The 26259-nt window shown below is 42.2% G+C and overlaps 1 protein-coding gene across 2 annotated transcripts in view; it reads right to left on the bottom strand.

The window, feature by feature from the left end:
- ST6GAL1 (ST6 beta-galactoside alpha-2,6-sialyltransferase 1) overlaps nt 1-26259 on the bottom strand; it is a 113947-nt gene that overhangs the window by 26057 nt on the left and 61631 nt on the right. For both annotated transcript variants that reach the window (XM_057500985.1, XM_057500983.1), the window contains exons 3-4: nt 5376-5511; nt 1029-1686 (exon numbers count right to left, since the gene is read on the bottom strand). In XM_057500985.1, coding sequence (XP_057356968.1) covers nt 1029-1635 — 607 coding nt within the window. In that variant the 5' untranslated portion in view covers nt 1636-1686; nt 5376-5511. The remainder of the gene's footprint in view (nt 1-1028; nt 1687-5375; nt 5512-26259) is intronic.

Below are 26259 nucleotides of genomic sequence, written 5' to 3'. Positions count from 1 at the left end.
ATGTGATCTCACCACTTCTTTCTGCTCCAGAGAAATCAACTTGAGTCCACTTTTCTTCTTTTGTGAGCCTGTACTTGGTTTCAGACCATTTTTCCTGGCAGTCATATGAAGGAAATAAAAAGGGAGACATATGACCTCACCTGCTCCAGAGCCTGACAGAGGAGCAGGGCTTCCTGGCTTTGCTTTCTTTAGCTTGATTCATTTCACAATAATGGAAAACACATTCTCTCAAAATAAGAGAACCAAGGAGCCTTAAGCAGACCCCTCCCTCTGTGTTGTGTATGTTTACAAATTTGGATAAACTTTCTATCTTTATTAATTGCAAAGGATTTCAAGAAAAACAAATTGATATATTATGACCAGTGACTTTTAACATTTTGGGGGCCACAGACCCCTCTGAGGATCACCTGAAAGTGATGGACTTTCTCTCTGAAAAAATGCACATACCAACTTCACACAACACACATACATTATACACCCATAATCCACAGATATTTTTGTATGCCATTTTAGGGATTCATGACCCCCTGGAGTTGGTCCACAGCCCCCAAGTTAAAAATTCCTGCTCTAATTAATTCTTTTCCAAACAAAAAAGCTGAAAAATACCTAGGTAGTTGAGGCCAAAAGAGATAATCAGTCCTCAATTAATCAGCAAAAGTATATAATTTCAAGACTGAAGATAGAGATCTATGTGCTTTAATTATTTTTAAGTGTTGATTATCGTGTTTTATAGTGTTTTACTTATTGATAGAAGAACTCTCTTATCAAGTAAAATCTTCTTTAGAATACTAATATTTAAAACATAAAAGTAAATCTATTCTAATTGATAAAGATGCTGGGGGCCTGCACCCCATCCTTTCAGCTGTCTCCATGGCATCTCTGAATTGCTGACAAGGGATAAAACACTGACCTAGGGCCACTCTGCTAGTCCACGGAGCCAAATGCAGGTCTCCATCACCAGTCCCGTCTATATGCCCAGCTACTCCAGAACACTGGCTATTTAACGATCCTAACACCCCAGAACCCACCTATTTCTCGGCCCAGCTGGGAGGACTTCAGAGCTCCTGCTGATGAGACGACCGCACACCTGCCCCATGGCCCAGCCTTGGTCCTAATGTTCTCCTTGGGCAGGTAACCCTCCCATTCAGAGGTGTTGAAGGGAAAATCTGTGGCCTCTACCATGGATACGTTCACGTGGTCCCGGAGGTGGCAGTACAGGTCCTCTGCGCTGAACTTGACACCTGGCCCCGGCCCCTTGTAGGACACTTTGTACTTGTTCATGTTCAGATAATTCTTCCAGATCTTCTGCAGCCGGGGGATAAGGTTTTTGGAAGAGCTGTCCTTGTTCCATACCTGGAAAGAGGCCTCTGGTTTGGCCTTGGCTAGGCCCCTGGGACTGCTGAAGGCCTGGGTGCCCCTGTGAGGGGCCTGGGTGCTGCTTGAAGATGCAGACTGGGAACCAGACCCCATGGCCAGCTTCTCCAGACCCCTCAGTACCTGGAATTCCTTGGTCTGCAATTTTAGGGAATCATAGTAGCTTCCTTTCTTCTTCTCCTTCCACACACAGATGACAGCAAACAGGAGAAAGGCCAGCACACAGCAGCTGAATTTTTTCTTCAGGTTGGTGTGAATCATAATGAAAGATGCATTCAAGGAAACCACTCTGTTCTGAGCAGGAAAACAAGCCTGAAAAAAAAGTGACATAAGACAAAAAATGATGTAAAGAAAATAAAAAAGTAGTGACTAGCGAGTAGTGGGGTGATGGGCAGAGCAATAGATTGTGAGTAACGAGCCTGAGACTCCAGTCCCCATCTGCCTTCCACCAGGTCTGCAACCTTCAGCAAAAATTTGAAGAAAAATATTCACTCTGGGTTTTGAATGTAGAGAATCTGGGATTTGCATGTAGAGAACAGTCCTCAGACATGCCCTCATTTCTCTCTGAGCCACGAACACTGTATGAATTCTTCCACAGTTCCTTTTTACACCCGACTCTTAGCTTTGTCTTGTCTTGTTCCGGCTCCCTGACTGCACTCAGAGCTTCTTGAAGTCAGGAGGCCACATCTTATGCGTCATTCGGTCCCTAGGGCCTCCCACTGTCTGTTAATTACCTGTGAACTTCCACTATCTGTTCAAGAACCCCAACTCCCTCCCAAAATCCTCAGGGGCCCAGTATCCTTTTTAAATTGCCAGAAAGAGACCTCTCTCCATAGGCACTGCCATAGATTTGTGACACACTCTCCATGGGCCATGGTGTGGGCCTCCTGTGTGAGAAGACTGCCAACACTCAGTTTAGTGGAGCTCCCTGCCTGAGTTCTGTCAGGCGGCAGGAAGCTGACTTGCCTCATGGTAAAGGATAGAAAATATGGGTAACGGAGCAGACATGAGTCCAATTAAGGAAACAAAACAAAGATGCATTAAGCACATAAGATATTGTTTCATTTAATTTCACGATAAACCAAGGCCACTGTGATGCACAATTCCAGTGAGTACCATGTATAAAATAGTCTAATATGAAGATAATCTCCTGAGCTGTGCAGAGAGGCCCTGACTATCACTAGCGATAGAGATGTTATATCTCCATTACTTGTAGATTAGCAACTCAAGACTCTGAGAGGTTGGCAGAAGTGCCTAGGACCACAGAGCTGAGTAAATGGAAGCACTGAGATTCAAATCTAAGTTCACTTGATTCCATAATCTATGTCTGTTTCATTAGGCACAGACCTGTGGAAGTTCTGGAAAATGGACACTGAATAAACAGCTGATTACTCCCCTTTATATCTGGGTAAAGACCTACTTTGTTTTCCCAGAATTTATTGTGTAACTGAATGGAAAATGGAAGCACTTTGAACTCAAACAATGTCTGTATCTTTTGGAAAACATTAAATTCTTTCCAAAATAACTGAGTTCATTTACTGTAATGAGTCTAAGCAATAATCCCTGGGGTTTTGCTAACCCACTAGGGATCTACAGTCCTTTCCTGTGCAGCCCACTGCTAAGGTTATCAGGGATAAGGTGGTAGGCACGCTGAACTGTGTATGCACGAAGCCTGGGCTCTCTCCCCATTCTTGGTGACCTTGGGCAAGTCACTTAACCTCCCTATACCTAGGTAGAGTAATCATCTCTCCCCTCTCTTACTCATGATGTGCCAGGAGAACCAATGAAGATGGCATCCATGGGCTTTGAACCTGGTCAGTGTAAAGGCACAGGAGGTGTTCTGAACAGAGTAGAGAGCAGGTCGTCAGCTTGCGGGTCATGTGTCACAGCAACATGGGATGTGAAAGGTAGCAGACTGTGACACTGGCCATGACTCATCAACCTGAGCTTCAGGCCCTTCACCTAAGACTCTGATTTAAGTGACATTCAGACCATTCTTGAAATCCACTGGCAATGGTGACCAAGCAGCACTTCACCCAGACCTCAGGAACCAGTGGCTCAAGAGAGGAAAGGTTCCTGCCTTGGGCTTGGATGTTTAAGAAGTGATGAAATGTACACATAGCTGGGAGAAGTCAAACATGTGATCATAAAATGGGGCAGGGGTATTGTTGCACAATCAGAAAACCAAGGCATTCAATTTCCTCAGACACCCAACACAGATAATGTCATGACTCTATGACTGCTGAAGAAGAACGAGAGAAGGGAAAGTAGCACTTAAGAAGTGCCCGCTACATGGTAGGCATGTACTTAACTTGCAACATCTCATTTAATCTTACTACACTCTATGGGGTAGGTATTAACAGCTCCACTTGAGAAAAATGAAGAAACTGAGGTAGGTATACAAAGGTTACATTAGCTGAAGGCAATAGCTAATCAGTACTTGCACCAGGATTCCAACTCAGGTCTGTCTGACTCTAAAAATTCATGGTCTTTGCACTAAAGGACAAACAGCTGTAATCAAGGGCAGTGAAAAGTCAGTGTTAACCAAACAGAACTTAGAAACCAGGGTCCCGAGAGAGACAACTCAATCTGCCAGACAATCACAGAAAAACCACCCTCACATCAGCACTGGCCATTACCAGGCACTGTTTTAGCCCTCAGGCAGCCCTTTCACAGTTACTAGGTTTATGAGACCCAGTATAACCTGTATGATAAACAGAGCAAACTTTACTAGCTCCATTTATATCTTAAGAAACTAAGGTTTTATAAGTGTAAGTAATTTACAAGGTTGCATGAGTGATTTGGAAATGGTGGAGTCGGGACTTATCTTCCATGAGTATGAGAGAAATGAGATGAGAGGTTGGGAGGCGGGACCTGATTCCCTGTCTAGCGAGCTGAGGCTCAGAAGCAGCTGGGGTCCAGCTTCATGCCTAAACTTCCTTCTCCAAGGCTGTCTCCCCCAGGAAAGAAGGCTTCCCCCAAACAACCAGGCACAACAGTCCTGCAAGTTTAAGACAGCCTCAGCCTTCGGACTGTTTCTGTCATGGCCCCAAGGCACTTACCTGAGGCCTCTCAGCCGAGGTCTCTCATTCCTCTATGTTGGACTCCAAGCCCAACAGCTGGCTGGAGCTTCTGGGCCTAGGCACTTAGAGCTCCCAGACCCTTTTTCATCTCCCAAACTTTTCAAAAAAGACAGAGACTGAAGAAGTTTCATCTAAGTAGCCCAAACTGAAGGAAAGGAGTAGTACATTTTTCTCCCCAGATTCTTTGGAAAAACACACCAAGCTTTGAATTTTCCAATCACACCCCCCAGACTAACTTTTTAAGCCTTCAGACCTTTTCATGGCTGCACAGTCCATTACCCTGCAACTAGACAGCATTCCCTTCCTGCTTTAGACCTCTTGTGGAGCCCGCCTCCTCTTGAGTACTATTTTTGCTCCCCAATACTTGCATCCAGTGTTTAGTAATGCTTGTTTTCATGCTGACTCTCTTCTAGAGGGGAACACCTCCTGGCTCATTTCTGAAACCCCTGTGTCCAGCACAGTGCCTAGAACAGAGTAAATTGATGAGACTATACCAGTGAATCCTTAAGACCCCCATCAGGCTTCTAGAAGAATATAGTAACAACTCACATTATCACCTACAGACAGCAAGCCAACATTGGACCAATAGAAAGAAAATCCCAGCCAAAGGAGGGCTCCATACCTGGTCTCCTACTTGCCCAGTAGCAAATGCAGGGCTTGGCACATAATAGGTGCTCCAAAAAGATGGACTGAATTATAGAATAACTTCAGATCTTATGTTTACAGTTAACAGAATACACAAACAACCTACCCCCACCCCTCACTGAATCAGAACTGAAAAAAAAGAAGAAAACAGTAAAGTTGTAGCCAGACACTGAGACCCTGTGACTCTTCACCAGCATACTCCACCTCATCATTTTTTATTTGGGAAAGTATCCTTTTTTCACCTCCATTCCCATACCTCCAGGTGTTCCTTACCTGCTTTGGACTAGTTCTCCTGGGGCTGCAGGCCCTCCAGGCTCTCAGGAACCAGAACTACTCTCCATGGGAGAGATGTTTGCTCAATTAGGTCTGGTGGCCAAGGCTCATTTTTCTCAGGATAATCAAAAAACATCTGCAAAGAAAAAAAAAAAAAAAAGAGGAGGTGAGAGCTGTTTTCCAGCAGGGGGCAGGGGCAGGATTAAAGATTAACAGAATGGATAGGCTCTTCTGCTAGTCTCCAGCAATGGCCATGGCTCAATCCAGGAAACCTGGAGGGATCAGAAAGAGACAAGACCCTATTACAGGTGCAGGCCTCTGGGACTGTGAACAGCACAGAGCCTAGAAATTGACTGATACTAGAAAAGACCATGCTAGAAAGATAAAACAGGCACCACAGATCAATCTGGGAAGGAAGAATTGTTTAGTGATTGGTTTAGGGATACACAAATAGTAATTTGGGGCGAAAAGATTCAGTTCATCCCAAAATAACCTCTAGACAGATTTTTAAAAATAACTTATTATCAAATAATATTTATTGATATGTGAAAGTTCAATCAGGATAATGTTAACTGGAAAAAAAAAGTTATAAAACCTTATATAATATACTATTCAAATCCAGAAAAAATATACTTTAAAATACACACAGATGCAAAAGAGAAAGGACTAAAATGTATATGCCCTGGATAGTAGAATAATGAGTGTTTTCAGTTTTTATAATTTTTTATATATTCTCAAATCTCTAAAATGTACAAGCGTTACTCTTAATTGGAAAAATAATAATAATAATTGAATTTTTAAAAGATTAAAAATAGAATTCTATATTTGTCAGCTCTTTCTTTCTGATTGAATGTAGAAAAAAAGGGAAAACTAAATCAAGTCAGTTGCATGAAAATTTCAACTTCTATACAATGAAAAATACTGTAATAAAAGGAAAATGAGTCAAGGTATGCAATGGGTAAACATCGGTAAAACCTCCCAAAATAAACAGGCAATGCACACAAATGAACAAGTCACAAAATATAAAGTACAATTAACAAGCAGATGAAAGTATGATCCATCTTGAGAAACCCAAAAGGGACAATTGAAATATTAAGTTGCTAATTGATAGAATTTTTAACACCTTTCAAAATGATCACCACTGGACAGACTATGATGGGCTTGGTATATTTCAAGGGAGCAGCAGAAATCAATTCAACCTTTTTCAGAAAGTAATCAGGTCACAGAATTAAAGCTCATGACGGTTAACCAAGTTATCATATGTCTAGGAAATATAACTGAGCAAATAATTCAAAGGAAAAAAGGATGATATATTTTGGTTTCCTCACATGTAAATGACTCCCCTTCCACAGTTGTGGTGAGGATTCAAAGAGGATTAATGGGCTAAAGCATGAGTTCTATAAAGCAGTACGCACATGCAAGATAAAAGTAGGTTTCAATTTCAAAATTATGAAAATCTAAGGCTAACAACTAAGCTTCCAGCAATAGGGAAAGAGTTAAACTGTATATATAAAATAATATATCCACTTGATAAAAAATATATATAATTGTGTGTGAATTTATGTAGCAATAGAAAAGAAAATGCTTACAATATTATAACAAAAACAGTGAAACAGCGAATGTTATCTATGCCTACATTGTGACTTGAAGTTACAGATGTCCAAATATCTAGAAAAAATGTATATGGTTGAGACCTGAAAACATCTGATGAACAAACTGGTATAAGATGAGAGATGAATTCTCATCTTTCAGTTTGACTTCCTTTATTATTCTTAACATTGAGTAATTAAGGCCAAACTGTTGGGGACAGTACTGAAAATATACTTCAGTCTTATTTATCAACTTGATACACAATGTTGAGCTGACCCAAAGCCTGTCCTAGAGGTGCAGCATTTTGGAACTAAGAGGAAGCCACAGTGGCCAGTAACTGGCTTCCTCCTACCAACTACAAAGAAATCCTCCCCTGAAGGCATAGAGTTCTGATTGAGAGAATTCCAGTTTTTTGTGACCATGACCAGGAGGCAGGCAGGGCCTGGCCATGACTGAAAGGGCAACAGTGAGATGTGCCTTTCTGTTCTTTGTCAAAAAACTCAGGGCTCTCTATTTTCAGTTCAAAGAACTGGCTCCTGAGCAGCCTCCTAGTAGAGCCCTAAGATGTCTCTGATTGCTTTCCCTCTTTTCATGTCATGTAAGTTTCTCCGTGGCATAGATTTAGTAGTTATGCATGCAGTCATATTATTATTTGATTGCTGTCTGTGTCCTCCTCCTAAGAATGTAAACTCGGTAAGTGGGAACCTTCTCAGCCTTCTTCACTACTACCTTCAGTGCCTCGATGAGTATCCAGCAAATAGTAAGCACTCAATAACTGTCTGTCAAATGAATGAATGAATAAGTGAACAAACAAATGAATGGGGGGAGGGTTGCCAGCTCTTAAGAAGTCAGTGCTTACCTCAGACATCACTGATGGAAAAGATTCTTTCTCGGCACCCTCACAGGGAACTCTGTGGGGAGTGACCTGCCCCTTGGATGACACCTCTTGCCTATGAATGCTGGTGCACTGCCATCGCCCCAGTGCATAAGCTCCTGGGACCTGAGACTTTTGTTTGGGTTGAGTGCATAGATATCACAGGCATGCAGCTAACCCAGATCTTCCTCCCTTTCATCAACTACATCTGCTTGGAACAACTTGCCCTCTAAGGAGATAAAATCACTCCCTGCTCTTGATTTCCAAAAGTCAGCTAATTGAAACAAAAGTAGTGCAACAGTTGATCTAGATCTACTATTGATGATGAGGGCCTTCCAAAAATAGTCACGGCTGCTCATGAGATAGCAGCCAGCTGCAGAAACGATAACAGAGTCCTCAACTCCCTGGTTGAAAAGCTTTAGCAGTCCTATATATTAACATTAGAATTAGACTGATCTGGGCAAGAATCCAAACTGTCTCTCACCAGTTATGTGACTTTGGACAAGTAACCCAACCACCTAAAACTCAGCTTCTTTCTGTAAAATGGGAATAATAATGAGAGCCTATCTCACAGAACTATTTAAATAAGCAAATAAATAATACACCCAAAAGGACTGCAATGGGGCCTGAGACAAATTCATCACTTCATTTATTCCTCACCATCCTTAACTCTGTGGACACCATTACTATCCACATTTTACAAATGATGACGCTGAGACAGGGAAGTTGAGTAATTTGCCCAGAGTAATTGAGCTGTGGCATTCCAAATGCCCCATGCTCTTTCATGCCTTTGTAGTCCTGCATGTAAAGTTCCTTCTGAGGGAAATGTCCTTTCCTACCCTGTTCACCCACTCAGCCTCCCATATAGGCCCAAGTGTCCTGGGACTCTGAAGGCTTTCTTGACCCCACAGAGATTGACATGGCTTCACCATACCTGTTCTGGCTCTCGTCAGACCATGTGACATTTGCCCGTTGCTGGTCTGTCCCAACCATACTGAGAGTTCCATTAAGATTTATCTTTGGCCCCCGCACCTAGCCAGCTGCTAGGCCGTAACTGGGAAGGGCTCACACATGTTTGAATGAATATATGAAACTAGTGCTAATACCACCCTTCCTCACTCCCCATGTCCTTCAATTGTTAAAATTATCCCCACCCACTCATCATCTTCAACTGCTAGAATTCCCCTTACAGCAAGTCCAGTTTCTCTGTTGGACACACTGAGTGTCAGGGAATTCCTACCTCCCCAGGTCACACATACTGTGTGAGCAGCTCTGCCTCTTAGAAAAAGCTCTTACAGTGAAAAGAAATCAACTTCCCGGTAAAAAAGATTAAACAAACAAAAAAACAACAATAGTGATTTAAGCTCTGCTCTCTGGAGCTGCATAGACTCAGAATGAAAACCACTGACACGTGAGTCTATGCTCAGGCTGAGAACTTCACACATGCACAACTCCTTTCATCCTTCATCAACCCTGTGCAGGCCACACTTCCTGCTACCTGCCTGTTCACACTCATCTTCTCCTCCACCCAGGACACCTTTCTTCATTCCTCAAACATGTCAGCTCCTGGCTCACTATAATGCTCTCCAGCACTCTCTCTGTCACAACTCTTAGTTGTTGTCCCACACTTGTAATATTCTCCTAGAGAATCATCCTAGTCCCCTGGTCTCTCAGTTCTTTGATCTCCAGTTCAATGATTGTGACCGCAGTCCCTCACTCCAAAAGTCGTGTCGCTGATCATTTCCAAACCATACCCCTGCATAGCCTGGATTTTAGGCATCCCCCCTCTAATTACCACTCTTGTCTTTGCAACTTAGTCCAATTAGTGCCTAGCTCCAACAATCTTCTGTGTTGATCCTACTGCCTTCCTACTGTCTCTCACCTCTTCATATCCTCACTTCCCTTCCTACCCACCTTAAATTCCACAGTCAATCATTAATTTGACCTCTCTCATCACACATGGTTGGAAAAACCCCAGTCCTGGTTAAATCTAACTCTGTCCTAGTCCACACCTGCGAGCATGCCGCTGAACATGGCTAGAGAAAAATCATACAATGATGCTAATTAATCATTAACTGCAAGTAGCCCCTTAATGCTTCCCAGCAATCATATGCTACTTTTCTGGTCAATTAACCTGCCATTCTCCTAGAGGACTTTCTCCATGAAAAACTCCCCTCATCCTCACCCTCTCCTGATGAACTTGCTACTTATTCATGGAGAAAAGGAAGTTACCAGAACAGAACTTATGCAAGCATGCTTGTGTTCTACAACTACCCACCTTACCTGCATTTACACCCAAAGTATGTAAATCTTGTTACTATGGATGAATTGGCTGTGTCCCATGCTTGTAATATCCAACATCAGTCCATTTGATCCTACACTCTTGTGTAGGTAGGGACACTCTTCTAGAAAATCTCCCCTTTTTCTTCCACATCAGTAAGTCTCCCTGTCTCAAAGATCATGCTCATCGGTATTTAGACATGCTATTATTTCTTTTGTCTTAAAAAAAATTTAAAAAGCTCTTTTGATTGAGGCAACCACCACCTGAGCCTGATCAGTCTCAGCATCACTAACAGTGGGACTCCTAGACAGTAGGTGCTCTCTGAAGTGAGGCAATCTGAAGCACACAGCACCACCTATCAAAAAATATTGTCCAAAATGTTTAATCTGTGTATGATCAAATTTTCATATGCAATTGCAGTTTTTAGGAAATACAGGAGAAAGAACAAGTGAAATGACACCATAAAGAACTTACTAGACAAATCCAGAAAGCAGGACATTCTACAGGACAACTGAAATAGTTTAATCAATAAGTCAGTGAGCAGGAAAACCAAATGGCTTAAAGGACTTAATAATCACATGCAATATGTAGACTTAGCTTGAACCTTAGTTTGAACAAAGCAGTACTGGGGACAAAAGAGGATATCTAAATATAAATGGGGTATCATAGAATATTAAGAAATCATTGTTCATTTTGTTAAATATAATAATAGTATTATTAAATTATGATTATATATGTGATTATGTTAAAAAAGTACTATGCATGTGAAGTCATTAGAGAAAAGTCTACTTTAAAATGCTTCAGCCAAAAAATAAATATGAAAAAATGCAGTGTCATTTTTTTCAAATTAAGCTATGTAAGAAACAAGGGTGATTTTCAGACTTTTCTGGGACAATATCATTTGGGAGTAGAGAGAGTTTAAAAGCTTACAGGAAAAAGTTATGGTAAACAATTGTTTCTGTTTTACTGAAGGAATTCACTGAACAACAACATGACTTTACAAGTCACGTATTTAGCCACAGCATGAATTCTAAATAAATCCATTTCCCTGTCCCTTCCACAAAACCTTTTGACCTCATTTCACCTTCCAGCTCCTGCCCTCTCTCTTTCCTTTACAGTAAAACTCCTTGCTAGAACTATCCACAGGCACTGTTCCCAATCTCCCTCTTCCCACTTTCACTTGAACCCACACAATCAGTGAAACTGATCATGTCTGTGTCACCAAGGACTTCCACGATCTCCATGTTGCACTCGGTCTTCATCGTATGCAGCCCATCAGCGGTATTTTACCCGGTGGGTTACTTCCTCCCTCTGACTTCCAAAATCTACATTCTCCTGTTTTCTCTCCACCTTCCTGGTCACTCCTTCTCAATATCTCCAAAGTGTCCCTAGGTCCTGTTCATTCTATCTACGTGTCCTCTGTACTGGCTGTAAGCACTTTCTGGTCTGCTCCCCGCTACCCAGCCTGTAGTCTGCACTCAACAAATGGATGTTAACATGCACTAAAAATGAGTTCAGAAAGCAGATTCTGTGCTTCAGTGGGTTTCTATGGACAGGAAGTCCTTAATAACTAAAAAAAAAAAGCAAAACAAAAACAGGAAGCAGAAATGGGGACATAGAATGAAACAGGGTACTCATTTCCCTATTTACCCTATCATCTATTATCTCTACAGAGGAGGCAGCATTACAGAGAACAATGATGATCAGACTTGTAACAAGCAATTATTAAAATTACTGTTAAAGTGCAGATTGCTGAATTCTAGCCCTCAGTCCTTCTCACCTCAGCAGTCTGGGAGGGCTCAGAAAGCTGCATCTGACAAGCACCCCAGGTGACTGATGCAAGTGGTCCCTCCCATCCATACACCATGCTCTGAGAAACAGGTAGCTTAGGACAATATCACTCACTCAAAGTGAGATCTGCAGACAAGTACAAGTCTGAGAAAACTTTATCCAGAATGACCCAGAATGAGAAAAGTATAGAAATTGAGTATAATCAATTCTTCTAGTACCTTGAAAGAGTAATGTTATACCTCTTGAATCTAATAAGTTAAAATAGGGCTTATATTCCAAATGCTGTATTTTTATTTCATTATTCTAATAATTTCTTTTCATTGTCTTTTAGAAACTACTAAAATGTGAGAGCCCAATAAAAAACCAGTTCACCCCTGATAGTCTGAGAAGCCCTGGCTTTGGAGAAAGAGTTCAGGCTCTGTTACTTCAAAAGCCCAGATTCAAATCCTGGATTTTCTATCTGTCAGTTACATGATGTTTGGCCAGTTTATCAACTGCTGGAAGCCTTGTGTCTTCATCTATAACACATGGATAATAATACTTTATAATTTGCCCCAGCAGGATTGTAGTGACAATTTAGTGACAGACTTTATTACTTTGTTTTGGCTAATAACTACTGAGCTTTCACCATGTGCTAAGTACCTTACACATGGAAAAGCTCCAGTAATTCGGTGAAGTTTATTTAATTTCTGTGCTAACAGTAGTGCCTAAGGCAGGTACCACCATCACCTGCCTCCAACAGCCCCCTGCTGAGCTGGTCCAGGCTGCCTTCTCAACGGCCCAATTCCCAGTCACTGAACTCTAGCAGCAGGGGCCAGCTCAGGTCAAAACACTAACAATTACGTCAACAAATTTCTCACAAGTCACGATTTTGCTTAAAAGGGCAGCAAAAGTCAGAAACATGATAAGCAGCAGGAAATCAGCTTGCAGTTGGCAGAGGTGAGAAACCAGTAAAAGGAAGCCATGAGAGATTTATAAAGGGCAAGTGGCTATATTTGCAAGTGTTTACCTGAGGATAAGCCTAGCTGCCTGCTCAGGTGGATAGGATGAATCCTGCCCAGACCACAGCCCTAAAGATAAGGGTTTTTCATCTCTGCTGGCCTCAACTGTTCCATCCCACGCTGCAAAAGGGTGTCCGATCAGAGATGAAATCTCTTCCCAGACAGGCAGGCACTGATGGAGATTACGATGTCCTCACAAATATGTGAGTACATTTCCCTGAGGTTTTCTAAAAGAGGGAGAACACCATTTGATGGCATGGGGATTGGGGGCGTGGGGTGAGTTCCCACCCCCAACAGATAAGGCAGGTGCTCCACAGTTTCTGACTGGGAACAGGTAAGGAGAACTCTGAACTCAGGATTCATGGAGCCATGGCAAAGGGAAATCACAGGCCATTGGGACTGTCTCCAACCTTGTGCCTTCAAAAGGTGCATCTTTGCAGAAGCATCTGCCTTCCTGATCAAGGTGCCTGGCAGGAAGCAAGCATTTGACACCTCATCAGCTCCCTTTCTGTCTGGTGCCCACTGCCCAGCAGTGAGTAGAACCCCCAGTGGGCTCTCGCCTGATCTTACCACACCAGAGACAACTCTGCTCTCCAGTCCATCAGCCAGGGTGAGCCCAGGAGGAAGGAGCAAAGCGGGCCTAGAAGGAGGGTTGAAACTGCACCCCTCCCAAGGACAGACCACCCCTTGTTCCTCCACACCCTAACCCACACCCAACATAAAAGTAGAGAGAAAAGAAACTAGGCCCCTCTCCTCCTCAGGAAGAAGTGTTTCACCTCATCCTAACCTTTAAAAAAAAAATTGTTGGTATTATGGAAGTTTTCACACAGACAAAAAGGCATAGGAAATAACATAATGAACCTCCCTGTTTTCATAACCCAGCTCCAAAGAGTACCCACATTTTGCCAAACTTGTTTTATCTATTCCCCACCCCCTTTTTCTCCTGGAGTAATTTAGAGCAAATGCCAACATTCATATCCATTCCCCCCTACCAGCTCTTCTCAGCTAGAGGTCCATGAGAAAATTAAGCCCTAATGTCCTAAGATATCCATTTATATAATGAATTAACTTAACTTTCCTGGCAACTGGAATGGTATCAGCTATGTACCTTCCTTGGTAACTGAGAACACAGGCTCTCAAAACATTTTGTATGGAGTTTAATTCTCTATAGTATGATACACACACACACACACACACACACACACACACACACACACACACACACATACACATTGGGTTCTGCCAAAGAATATCTGAGGGAAAAAAACATATTATGTATATATTAAGGTAAATATATATATAACTACTATGCCATCATCATCTAATATCCATAAACTTTCAAAATTTTTACTAATTCTCTCAAAAATATCTTCTACACTAAATTCTTTGACTGAGGACCCAAACGAGGTGGGCACATTTTGCTCGGGTGAGATGGCACTCAGCACTCTCTTTTCATATACAACAGTTCCCCACTCCTCATTTTTCTTTCTCATGACACATATTTGCTGAAGAAGCCAAGTCGCTTGTCCTGTAGAAGGCGCCCTGTGCTGAATCCGGCTGGCAACCTCCTCCCGGCGTTACCTCTCTTTGCTCTGTGTTTTCCATAAACTGAGCGCTAAGTGTCAAGGCTTGTTGACATTCAGTAGTCTCACATTCAATGGCTCTCCCAATTTTTTAATATCTAACAGGATCTAAGTCCTGAGTGTCTGAGGGAGTTTGGGGTGAAGGAAGTGAACAGATAGGCCTGAGCTCCTCCACCAAGTGATAGTCCCAGAGCCTGTCGGAACAGCTTACATCAATACTCATAAATAGGTACATTCATTCAGCAAATGCTTAGTCTGCTCTGAACCAAACTGGAGATACAGCACTGTAGAAACCAGCCAGACCCCTAACCCCACCACCTCCCCAGAACATGCCTTTCAGTGTAGTAGTAAGTAAAGAGTAACACAAAATAAATACGTATGTGGTGCAAGGAAGGTGGATAGGGACTGCAGGGTATATGTGGAGAGAGGATGGAGATCAATTTTAAACTGGATAGTCAAAGGAAGCCTCACTGAGAAGGTATTTGAGCAAAGACTGGAGGGAAGTGAAAGAGGGGTCGTGGATTTCTGAAGGGAGAGAGTTCCAGGTTGAGGGAACAGCAAAACCACTAGGCAGGGGCATGCTGAATCTATGTCAGAAGAGCATGGAGGCCTGGAACAGAGTGGGTGAGAAGGGTCATGAGATGAAGTCAGAGAAGTGTTAGAAGACAGACTGTGCAGAACCTTAGACGAGTGTAAGGGTTGTAGGTTTCACTCTGAATAAGACTTGGCTGACTTATGTTTGAAAGCAATCATTCTGGCTGCTGCACTGACAATCAACCGTGACAGGTGGCAGGTTAGGGGAGGTGAAAAGAAAGGAAGACCTTTCAAGAGGCTGTTACAACAATCCAGGTGAGAAAGGCCCACGAGCCCATTTACTGAGCTCTTACTGGGTGCTAGCATTTTATATATGTGGTCAGATTTAATCCTTACCACCACACTATGGGGTGGGGTATTATCAATTCTCCTTTATAAAAAAAGAAACTGAGGCTCCAAGAGTTCCAGCCCTTGGCCCAAGATGTCATTGTACATGGTCAAACTAGGAAGTAAGCCAGATTATTCTACAGACCTAGAGCTGCTCGTGCATTCCAGCAGATGTACCTCTGCTCAGGGCCCTTCAAAGAGCTCCTGGGAGCCTGTCTGCTTTCCCGGCTGCTGGTCTCCATCTTGGACCTTCTGGTGACACCTCTTTACTCTGCACTGATCACCATTTCCTTAACCTCTCTGTGTACAAACCTCTCTGTGTACAAACCTCTCCTCGTATGTACCTTTGGACCCAAAATTTCTGTCCCTAGAGACCTTAACACCCTGTCACCCCAGACGGTACCTCAACTAACAATGCCTCCAAGAGGCAGTCTATATATATCCTGACTTCCTGACAACTCCACCTTGATGGGCTCCTCTCTAAGATCATGGACTCTTAATTTGGGAGATCCATTTGATCCTGTAATGACTCCTCTTTCTGTTTCCTCATGTCAGGAATGGCTGGCTGCCCCACCAGAAATGTGCTCTTCCTGCTACATAGAGTTGTGGCTGAAAGTGGCGGCCCAGCCAGGGATTACATTTTCCAGTAAGTGTTCTTATGCACATGTGCATGCACAAACACACACACGCACACACCCTGCAACTAGGTTGGGACTATTTGACTAGTTATGAGCACTGAAATGTAAGCAAAAATAACATGTCACTTCTGGGCCAAGGTGATCAAGAAGTGAGTCTATTTGTTACAGTAGCTAGCATTACACTCAATAGAGCTGCTTAAGACTTCCCTAATATTTGTTTCTACTGGCCTGAGAACATCAGCAGAATGCTCAGCTATAGATGTGTCATCGTCCACACAGTTCTCTCCTCACCCCCACACTTCTTTTGCACAGTGAAATAACAGATGTCCCCCTTAATTTAGTCACAGCCAACATTTCTTAAATTCTTTCACATGAAGTACCTCTTGTATTTGTTTCCTCCTGCTATGATCCCCAGGTTTTGAAAGATATTGTCAGCCAAATTTAATTAAGAATTTGAGTTCTTATTTGTTATCAAGCGAACAAAGATATTCCTGCCAATAAGAGGTTCTGACCAGCATGATATTGTCATTGTTATCAGTTATATTATCAGTTGATAGAAGTTCAGCATGACACAAAGAAACTTGATGATTTCCTTGGCCTCTGCAGGTTTGCTGGGATAAATGTGCTTCTCCCATCTGGCTTTTTGAAATATTCAGTGTCTGGTGAATCTCTGGAGACCCTGGGCAAGGAATTCTGGTTTGTATGGCCTGAAACTTACCCGAATGCAATAATAACTTTCTGATCCCAGCTGGTATCCTAAAAACAGGTTCCACTGATTGGCTACATACCTAAAGGGTGCTTTAAAAAACTTCTCCCAACTGCCCCCAACTAGGCAGAATTAAGGCACTCTAAGCTTATCTGGAAGAATCTGGCTCCCAAGTGCTTAAAAATCACAATAGCAATGCAAAACCAGAATTTTCCTGGCTGCCAGATCAAACAGATACAAGCCTCCCTCCCCATCATCTTAGCACTCAGCAGGTGACTACAAGCAGCAGTTAGATCAGAAAGATGACCCCCATCCCCACCCCCACTCTGACCCCTGGACAGAACCGCAGAGCTATGAGTCCTGGGCAGGACCCAATGCCAACTACATGGGAGGGAGAGTTTACTGACAGACCGAAGAGGAAGAATTTTCTCTTAAATCCTGATAATAAGGGTCTCATGACCTACATCTCTTCCTTCAGACCCCAGTTTAACTGTGTCTTTGGTGAGAGCAATGCTGTCTGCTAATGTTGTCTTAAACAGAATTTCCTCCTGGAATCCTGCATGGGGGAGCTGCCTGGGGCTGTTTGTTCTCCCCTTCCACCTCCCTTCTACCAGTCTGGGCAAGAGGATGTCAGCGCCGGGGTTCCTTGACATTTCCTAAATACCAGAACCACTGAAGCGAGCTGCCTCTCTTTAAGGTCATGAGGTGATGACTGACTGTTTACCTCTCTCACCTATCAAATCGATCTCTTGCCCAGGCCAAGCCCAAGGTCAAATGGGTCACCATACAAAGAAAAAAGGAAATAAGATGTAAAGAAGAAAGATTTGGATCAAGTCTATCCTCAGAGGTACACCTCACCCCTTGCCCTACAACCATTAAGATCAGTTTACGTGAAAGGAACCTTTTAAAACACTATTTCTCTATAGTACCTGGCATTAACATTAACATTAGGAACATTAGGAAGCATCTAAAGAATATAGGTGTATTATCCCTCTATATTCTGGTCTGGACCAATAAACATTAACAGAGGCCTTGAAAAATATGAAAATTCACAGGAGGGCAGCCTTAGGCAGAACAGGAGAGAGGCCAGGCCTTTCCTGGAGAGGGAGGGGGCAATGCCAGTTCAGCCTAGGGTAAACATGGGTGATGAGTCAACACATGGGCATTTTAACACAGGCTCCTCCAAAACACAGGGGGTTTGCTGCCCCATGGTGGCCCAGAGTTACTGAGGAAGGGACAGGGCCTCAGCTTCAATCCAGGTTTTTGAGAATTTCAGGTCAAACTGTCATCAGTGCTGGGCTCCCATGGAAGGGGAGATGTGGATATTTCCTGTCTATTTTGAAGCCAGGCAGAGGCAGCACTAGCAGAGACAGATCTATCTGACAGCCCAGTATCAAGGTGGACCTTTCGCTTTTCCCTCCTCCCAACTGTGACCTTGACTTTGGTCACCAAATAACACAGACAGCAGTGTGGCTGAAGATCAGTCTCTAGGGTAAAGAGGGGTTCTACACTCTGAACAGTCCCAGATAAGGGCTGGTGCTCAACCTTCATTCTTGGTCTGTGGTCCCTCCCTCTGAGAAGGCAAAGGCTGGTTTTCTGGAGTTTTTCACATTCGCTTCCCTCACCACCACACATACATAAAGACCACTTTATATCCACACCTACTTGGTGCTTAATGGAGCATGCTGACAGGTGGAAGGTTTGGGTATTCTCTTTTGGAGCCAGATGCACAGATCTTATCACTCACTAGTTATTCTCACTACCAAATCTCCCTACTTGTCACTCCCTCCCTTCACTTCAGGGATCTGAGGGCAGGCCCAGCATGGGCCCTTGCTGCCTAGGTAGCTTCCCAGACTCTCTAGTGTGGAGTCCTCTACCTGTGTGGACTCCCACAAGCACCTGGCCTGTGTGAATACTCTTCAGCATGCTCCTCCAGGTGCTGTATGTGGTAATCTTATTCTTCTAATCAGACAGGGCTCTACGGGGACAGATCTGTCGACACCCCTTCAGTCCCTTCCTCTGTCATCCACTCATCACTGTCCAGTGCAGGGTAAACAGGTGGCATTCAATAGCAGACTGGTGCCCACTGCCAGGGCTTGTGGTGTGTGTATTGGAGATAGGAGATAGTTAATTTATAAATAAGAAAATGATTTTAGACTTGAACTGAAATCATCAATGAACATGAAGCACCTACTGGGTGCAAAGACCTGTACAGAGAGAGAGAGCAAGAGAAGGAAGTCATCCTGACCGCTTCTGGGGGCTTCCTATGCACCAGGCACTCTGGGAAACCTGTAGATATCATAGTTCATTCAATCACACCATCATCCTCTAAGGTTGGTAGTTATTTCCATTTTGTTGACAAGGAAGCTGAATCTTAAAGAGGGTAAGGGCTTTTGCGAGTAAGTGGAAGCAACAAGACTTGAATCCAGAACCGTCTGAATCCGAAGACCATGCTCTTAGTCCCTGTACTCAGTCACCTTGCTTGACCTGTGACTCTCTTAGCCACAGCCATGCCCACCTCACCAGAAGAAAATGGTTTCAGTTAATAAGGAAACCAATAGTACTGAAGTTCCAAGCCCAAAGTACACCCAGGATGGCAGACACTTGACATATTATCTCATGAATCCTTCAGCAGCCCTGGACAGTTGCTATTATTACAGTTGACCTTTGGCATTTACATAGTCAACATTTGGGGGTTTGACTACTTGAGAACAACCCCAAAGGTCCTAGAAACAAAACAGCCTGATTTTGCTCAGGAGTGAATATGAAATATAAGCAATGAAAAGTTGATAGAGGTGAGCCCTTCAGTACATAAGAGAGCTAACCCCAGGCCACAACCCAGCATACAGGGGGTTCTGTGCCCTTCATGCATCAGGAAGTGACAGGAATAACTGCTTGTGAACCCCCAAAGAAATCAGACTGCCAGTTCATACTAAGGAAAGTGTATGTTCAATGGTAAATTTCTGCTAGTAGATCTATAAATGCCAAGAGCCATATATTCATGGAATAAATAAGGGATGGAAATCACTTAAATTGTCCAATTATGCATGACTGCTATATGGGGGAAATCATGTGCTCTGATGGCATGTGCATGAGCTCCTCATCTGCCAAATGAGAATGAATGCCTCACCTTCAGGCTTCTATTAATAAATGAGATCTTAGTCATAAAGGTGAAGAGATTGACCAACAATTTTCAAAGTTCCCAGAGAACTCTCTATGAATGTCAAGTCTATTAATTCAACAGGTTATAAAGAGGAAATTGAGAAAAGATGGCAGCGTGAGAAGTGAGATAGAGGCTTCCTCCTAAAACCGCATATAATACAAAAATATAATTACTACGAATAATCCTGAAAGAGCAACAGGAAAGATGACTGCACCAAACTGCATACACCTGAAGAAAAGAATAAACCTCAAGGAACAGGGTAACATACCAAAGCCATGGCCTGGCAGGACCCAAGCCCTTCCCCCACCCCAGCTCACCAGCAGGAGGAAGAGAAACAGAGCAGGGAGGGAGTGGAGGCCTGGAACTGCTGAATACCTAGCTCCAGAGATCTGCTCTGGGAGCACAGACCTGCATTTCATGGTGTTTGCATGGTACTCTCGTGATTAGGGGGTTGGAAAGCTAAAATAAGCAGAATTCCTGGAGAGACTGAGATTTCAGCCACTTGTGGAAAGCAGAGATCCATATCCGGCTGCTCTGGGACAAAAGAAAGGCAAGCAGTATGAGAGACTTCCTAACAAGGAAGCCCTTACCAAGAGGGCTGCTAAAGGGGCAAGGATTGCACAGAGCTTACTGTTCAAGAGACAGGACAGGTAGACAAAACTGTCCGGGTGCACTCTGCCAGCAGGTTGGGAGCACTCACGATCCTCAGGCGCTCCAGCTCCCTGGCTGGTTACACAGTTCGAAGGACCCCCTCCATGATACACAGCCCACTGTGCCTTTCTCCCGGCCATTCCCACCTGGCTCACAAACCGGCAAACCCTACCCTGGTATTAGGCCAGCCAGAGGGAAGACCTGTCTACAGCAACGACAAATGCAAAGCATAGAGGCTTATACCTGTGTGCTCAGCCCACTGGTTCAGGCAGTGGAGACAGGCATAGCAGCCTGGAAGCAGGAAACAGGTCCTTCCTCCCACCAGGCACCAATACCGCTCCCCTGCCACCCCTGACATTGCTTCAGGGGATGAGCAGCTCCAGAGAGTAGAGCTTCTGGGCACTACAGGGCGCCATATACAAATATGAAACGCCAAAGGAAACTGGTTCAAAGTAAAATGATGAGTACGACTCCTGAGAAAGACTTAAATGACATTGACCTCATGAATCTTCCTGAAAGGGATGTCAAAAGAAAAATCATTAACATGCTCATGGAGGTACAGAAAAATATTCAAGAACTCAGGAATGAATTCTGGTCGGAGATCCAATCATTAAAGAGCACAATAGAGGGTGTTAAAAGTAGATTAGATATGGTGGAGGAGACGATAAATGAAATAGAAACTAGAGAAGAGGAATACAAAGAAGCTGAGGCACAGAGAGAAAAAAGATCTCAAAGAATGAAAGAATATTGAGAGAAGTGTGTGACCAACCCAAACGGAACAATATTCTTATTATAGGGGTACTAGAAGAAGAAGAGAGAGAAAAAGGGATAGAAAGTGTCATTGAGGAGGTAATTGCTGAAAACTTCCCCAATCTGGGGAAGGAGATAGTTTCTCAGGCCATGGAGATCCACAGATCTCCCAACACAAGGGACCCAAGGAAGATAACACCAAGACACATAGTAATTAAAATGGGAAAGGTCAAGGATAAGGACAGACTGTTAAAAGCAGCCAGAGAGAGAAATAAGATCACATACAAAGGAAAGTCCATCAGGCTATCATCAGACTTCTCAGCAGAAACCTTACAGGCCAGAAGGGAGTGGCATGATGTATTTAAAGCAATGAAGCAGAAGGGCCTTGAAACAAGATTACTTTATCTGGCAAGATTATCATTTAAATTTGAAGGAGGGATTAAACAATTTCCAGATAAGCCAAAACTGAGAGAATATACCTCCCACAAACTGTCTCTACAGTGTATTTTGGAGGGACTGCTATAGATGGAAGTGTTCCTAAGGTTTAATAGCTGTCACCAGAGGTAATAAAACCCCAGTAAAGAAAGTAGAATAGCTAATTACTAAGAAAATGCAAAATTAAATAAACTATCCCCAAAGTCAATCAAGGGATAGACAAAGAGTACAGAATATGAAACCTAATACATAAAGAATGGAGGAGGAAAAAAAAGAAACTTTAGATTGTGTTTGTAATAGCATATTAAGTGAGTTAAGTTAGACTCTTACATAGTAAGGAAGTTAACTTTGAACCTTTGGCAACCACGAATCTAAAGCCTGCAATGGCAATAAGTACATACCTATCGATAATCACCCTAAATGTAAATGGACTGAATGCACCAATCAAAAGACATCAAGTCACTGAATGGATAAAGACAAGTGAGCCTACAAGAGACTTACTTTAAACCCAAAGACATGCACAGACTGAAAGTGAAGGGATGGAAAAAAATATTTCATGCAACTAAAAGGGAGAAAAAAGCAGAAGTTGCAGTACTTGTATCAGACAAAATAGACTTGAAAACAAAGAAAGTAACAAGAGACAAAGAAGGACACTACATAATGATAGAAGGGTCAATCCAACAAGAAGATATAACGGTTATAAATATCTGTGCATCCAACACAGGAGCACCTACATATGTGAAACAAATACTAAAAGAATTAAAAGGGGAAATAGAATGCAATGCATTCATTTTAGGAGACTTCAACACTCCACTCACTCTGAAGGACAGATGAACCAGACAGAAAATAAGGACACAGAGGCACTGAACAACACATTAAAACAGATGGACCTAACAGACATATACAGAACTTTATACCCAAAAGCAGCAGAATACACATTCTTCTTAAGCGCATATGGAACATTTTCAAGAATAGATCATATACTAGCCCACAAAAAGAGCCTCGGTAAATTCAAATAGATAGAAATTGTACCAACCAGTTTCTCAGACCACAAAGGTATGAAACTAGAAATAAATTACGCAAAGAAAATGAAAAATCCCACAAACACATGGAGGCTTCACAACATTCTCCTAAATAACCAATGGATCAATGACCAAATAAACACAGACATCAAGCAATTTATGGAGACAAATGACAACAATAATTCAACACCGCAAAATCTGTGGGATGCAGCCAAGGCCATGCTAAGAGGAATGTATATTGCAATACAGGCCTACCCCAGGAAAGAAGAACAATCCTACATGAGCAGACTAAACTCATAATTAACGAAATTAGAAAAAGAAGAACAAATGAGGCCCAAAGTTAGTAGAAGGAGGGACATAATAAAGATTAAAGCAGAAATAAATAAAATTGAGAAGAATAAAACCATAGAAAGAATCAATGAAAGCAGGAGATGGTTCTTTGAGAAAATAAACAAAATATATAAACCCCTAGCCAGACTTATCAAGAAAAAAAGAGAATCTACACACATAAACAGAATCACAAATGAGAAAGGCAAAATCACTATGGACACCACAGAAATACAAAGAATTATTACAGAATACTATAAAAAGTTATATGCTAACAAACTGGATAACCTAGAAGAAATGGACAACTTTCTAGAAAAATACAACCTTCCAAGGCTGACCCAGAAAGAAACAGAAAATAGTAACAGACCAATTACCTGCAATGAAATTGAACTGGTAATCAAAAACCTACCTAAGAACAAAACACCTGGACCAGATGGCTTCACTGCTGAATTTTATCAAACATTTAGTGAAGACCTAATACCCACTCTCCTTAAAATTTTCCAAAAAGTAGAAGAAGAGGGAATACTTCCAAAATCAGTCTATGAGGCCAGCATCTCTCTAATACCAAAACCAGGCAAAGACAGAAAATTACAGACCAATATCCCTGATGAACAGAGATGCAAAAATACTCAACAAAATAATAGCACACCAAATTCAAAAATATATCAAAAAGATCATCCATCATGATCAAGTAGGATTTATTCCAGGGATGCAAGGATGGTCAACATTCGAAAATCCATCAACATCACCCACCACATCAAGAAAAAGAAGGACAAAAACCACATGTTCATCTCCATAGATACTGAAAAAGCATTTGACAAAATTCAACATCCATTCATGATAAAAACTCTCAACAAAATAGGTATAGAGGGCAAGTGCCTCAACATAATAAAGGCCATATATGATAAACCCACAGCCAACATCATACTTAACAGTGAGAAGCTGAAAGCTTTTCCTTTAAGATCAGGAACAAAACAAGGATGCTCACTCTCCCCACTTCTATTCAACATAGTACTGGAGGTCCTAGCCACAGCAATCAGACAACACAAAGAAATAAAAGGCAGCCAGATTGGCAAGGAAGAAGTTAAACTGTCCCTGTTTGCAGATGACATGATATTGTACATAAAATCCCTAAAGAATCCTCTCCAAAACTACTGGATCTAATATCTGAATTCAGCAAAGTTTCAGGATACAAAATTAATATGCAGAAATCTGTGACATTCCTATACAAAAGACTCCTAAGAGAAATTAAAGAGGACACTAATAAATGAAAATTCATCCCATGCACTTGGGTAGGAAGAATTAATATTGTCAAAATGGCCATCCTGCCTAAAGCAATCTACAGATTCAATGCAATGCCTATCAAAATACCAACAGCATTCTTCAACAAACTGGAACAAATAGTTCTAAAATTCATATGGAACCACAAAAGACCCTAAATAGCCAAAGCAATCCTGAGAAGGAAGAATAAAGGTGGGGGGATTATGCTCCCCAACTTCAAGCTCTATTACAAAGCCACAGTAATCAAGACAATTTGATACTGGTACAAGAACAGACGCATAGACCAGTGGAACAGAATAGAGTCCAGATATTAACCCAAGCATACATGGCCAATTAATATATGTAAAGGAACCATGGATATACAATGGGAAAATGACAGCCTCTTCAACAGCTGGTGTTGGCAAAACTGGACAGCTACGTGTAAGAGAATGAAACTGGATCATTGTCTAACTCCATGCACAAAAGTATGGACCTGAATGTAAGTCATGAAACCATAAAACTCTTAGAAGAAAACATAGGCAAAAATCTCTTGGACATAAACATGACCAACTTCTTCATGAACGTATCTTCCTGGGCAAGGGAAACAAAAGCAAAAATGAACACATGGGACAACATCAAACTAAAAAGCTTCTGTACCACAAAGGACACAATCAATAGAACAAAAAGGCATCCTACAGCATGGGAAAATATATTCCTAAATGACAGATCTGATAAAGGTTGACATCCAAAATATATAAAGAGCTCATGCACCTCAACAAACAAAAAGCAAATAATCCAATTAAAAAATGGGCAGAGGACCTGAACAGACACTTCTCCAAAGAAGAAATTCAGATGGCCAACAGGCACATGAAAAGATGCTCCACATCACTAATCATCAGAGAAGAGCAAATTAAAACCACAATGAGATATCACCTCACACCAGTAAGGATTGCCAACATCCAAAAGACAAACAATTACAAATGTTGGCAAGGATGTGGAGAAAGGGGAACCCTCCTACACTGCTGGTGGGAATGTAAATTAGTTCAGCCATTGTGGAAAGCAATATGGAGGTTCCTCATAAAACTAAAAACAGAAATACCATTTGATACAGGAATTCCACTCCTAGGAATTTACCCTAAGAATGCAGCAGCCCAGTTTCAAAAAGACATATGCACCCCTATGTTTATGGCAGCACTATTTACAATAGTCAAGATATGGAAGCAACTTAAGTGTCCATCAGTAGATGAATGGATAAAGAAGATGTGGTACATTACACAATGGAATATTATTCAGCCATAAGAAGAAAACAAATCCTACCATTTGCAACAAAATGGATGGAGCTAGAGGGTATTATACTCAGTGAAGTAAGCCAGGTGGAGAAAGACAAGTATCAAATGATTTCACTCATCTGTGAAGTATAAGAACAAAGAAAAAAACTGAAGGACCAAAACAGCAGCAGACACAGAACCCAAGAATGGAGTAATAGTTACCAAAAGGAAAGGAATTGGGGAGGATGAGTGGGAAGGGACGGATAAGGGAAAAAAGGGGCATTATGATTAGCATATATAATGTAGGAGTGGGGGGCACAGGGAAGGCAGTATAGCACAGAGAAGACAAGTAGTGATTCTATAGCATCTTACTACACTGATGGACTGTGACTGTAATGGGGTACGTGGTGGGGATTTGATAATGGGGGGCGTCTAGTAACCGTAATATTGCTCATGTAATTGTATATTAATGATACCAAAAGAAAAAATAAAAAAAGAATAAAAAAAGAAAGAAAACACCAATGTTGTTCAGTTCTCCCAGAGCTTGTACACCCCTGAGAGCCCACCACAGATGCCCAGGGATGAAGTTCTGTTCTTGTTTTTACAGAGCCAGAGGGCTCACT

This window comes from Manis pentadactyla, chromosome 1 (genome assembly GCF_030020395.1).
Source record: "Manis pentadactyla isolate mManPen7 chromosome 1, mManPen7.hap1, whole genome shotgun sequence".
NCBI lineage: Eukaryota > Metazoa > Chordata > Mammalia > Pholidota > Manidae > Manis > Manis pentadactyla.
The sequence above is the reverse complement of the archived record's forward strand: the minus strand, read 5'-3'. Positions and strand labels throughout refer to the sequence as shown.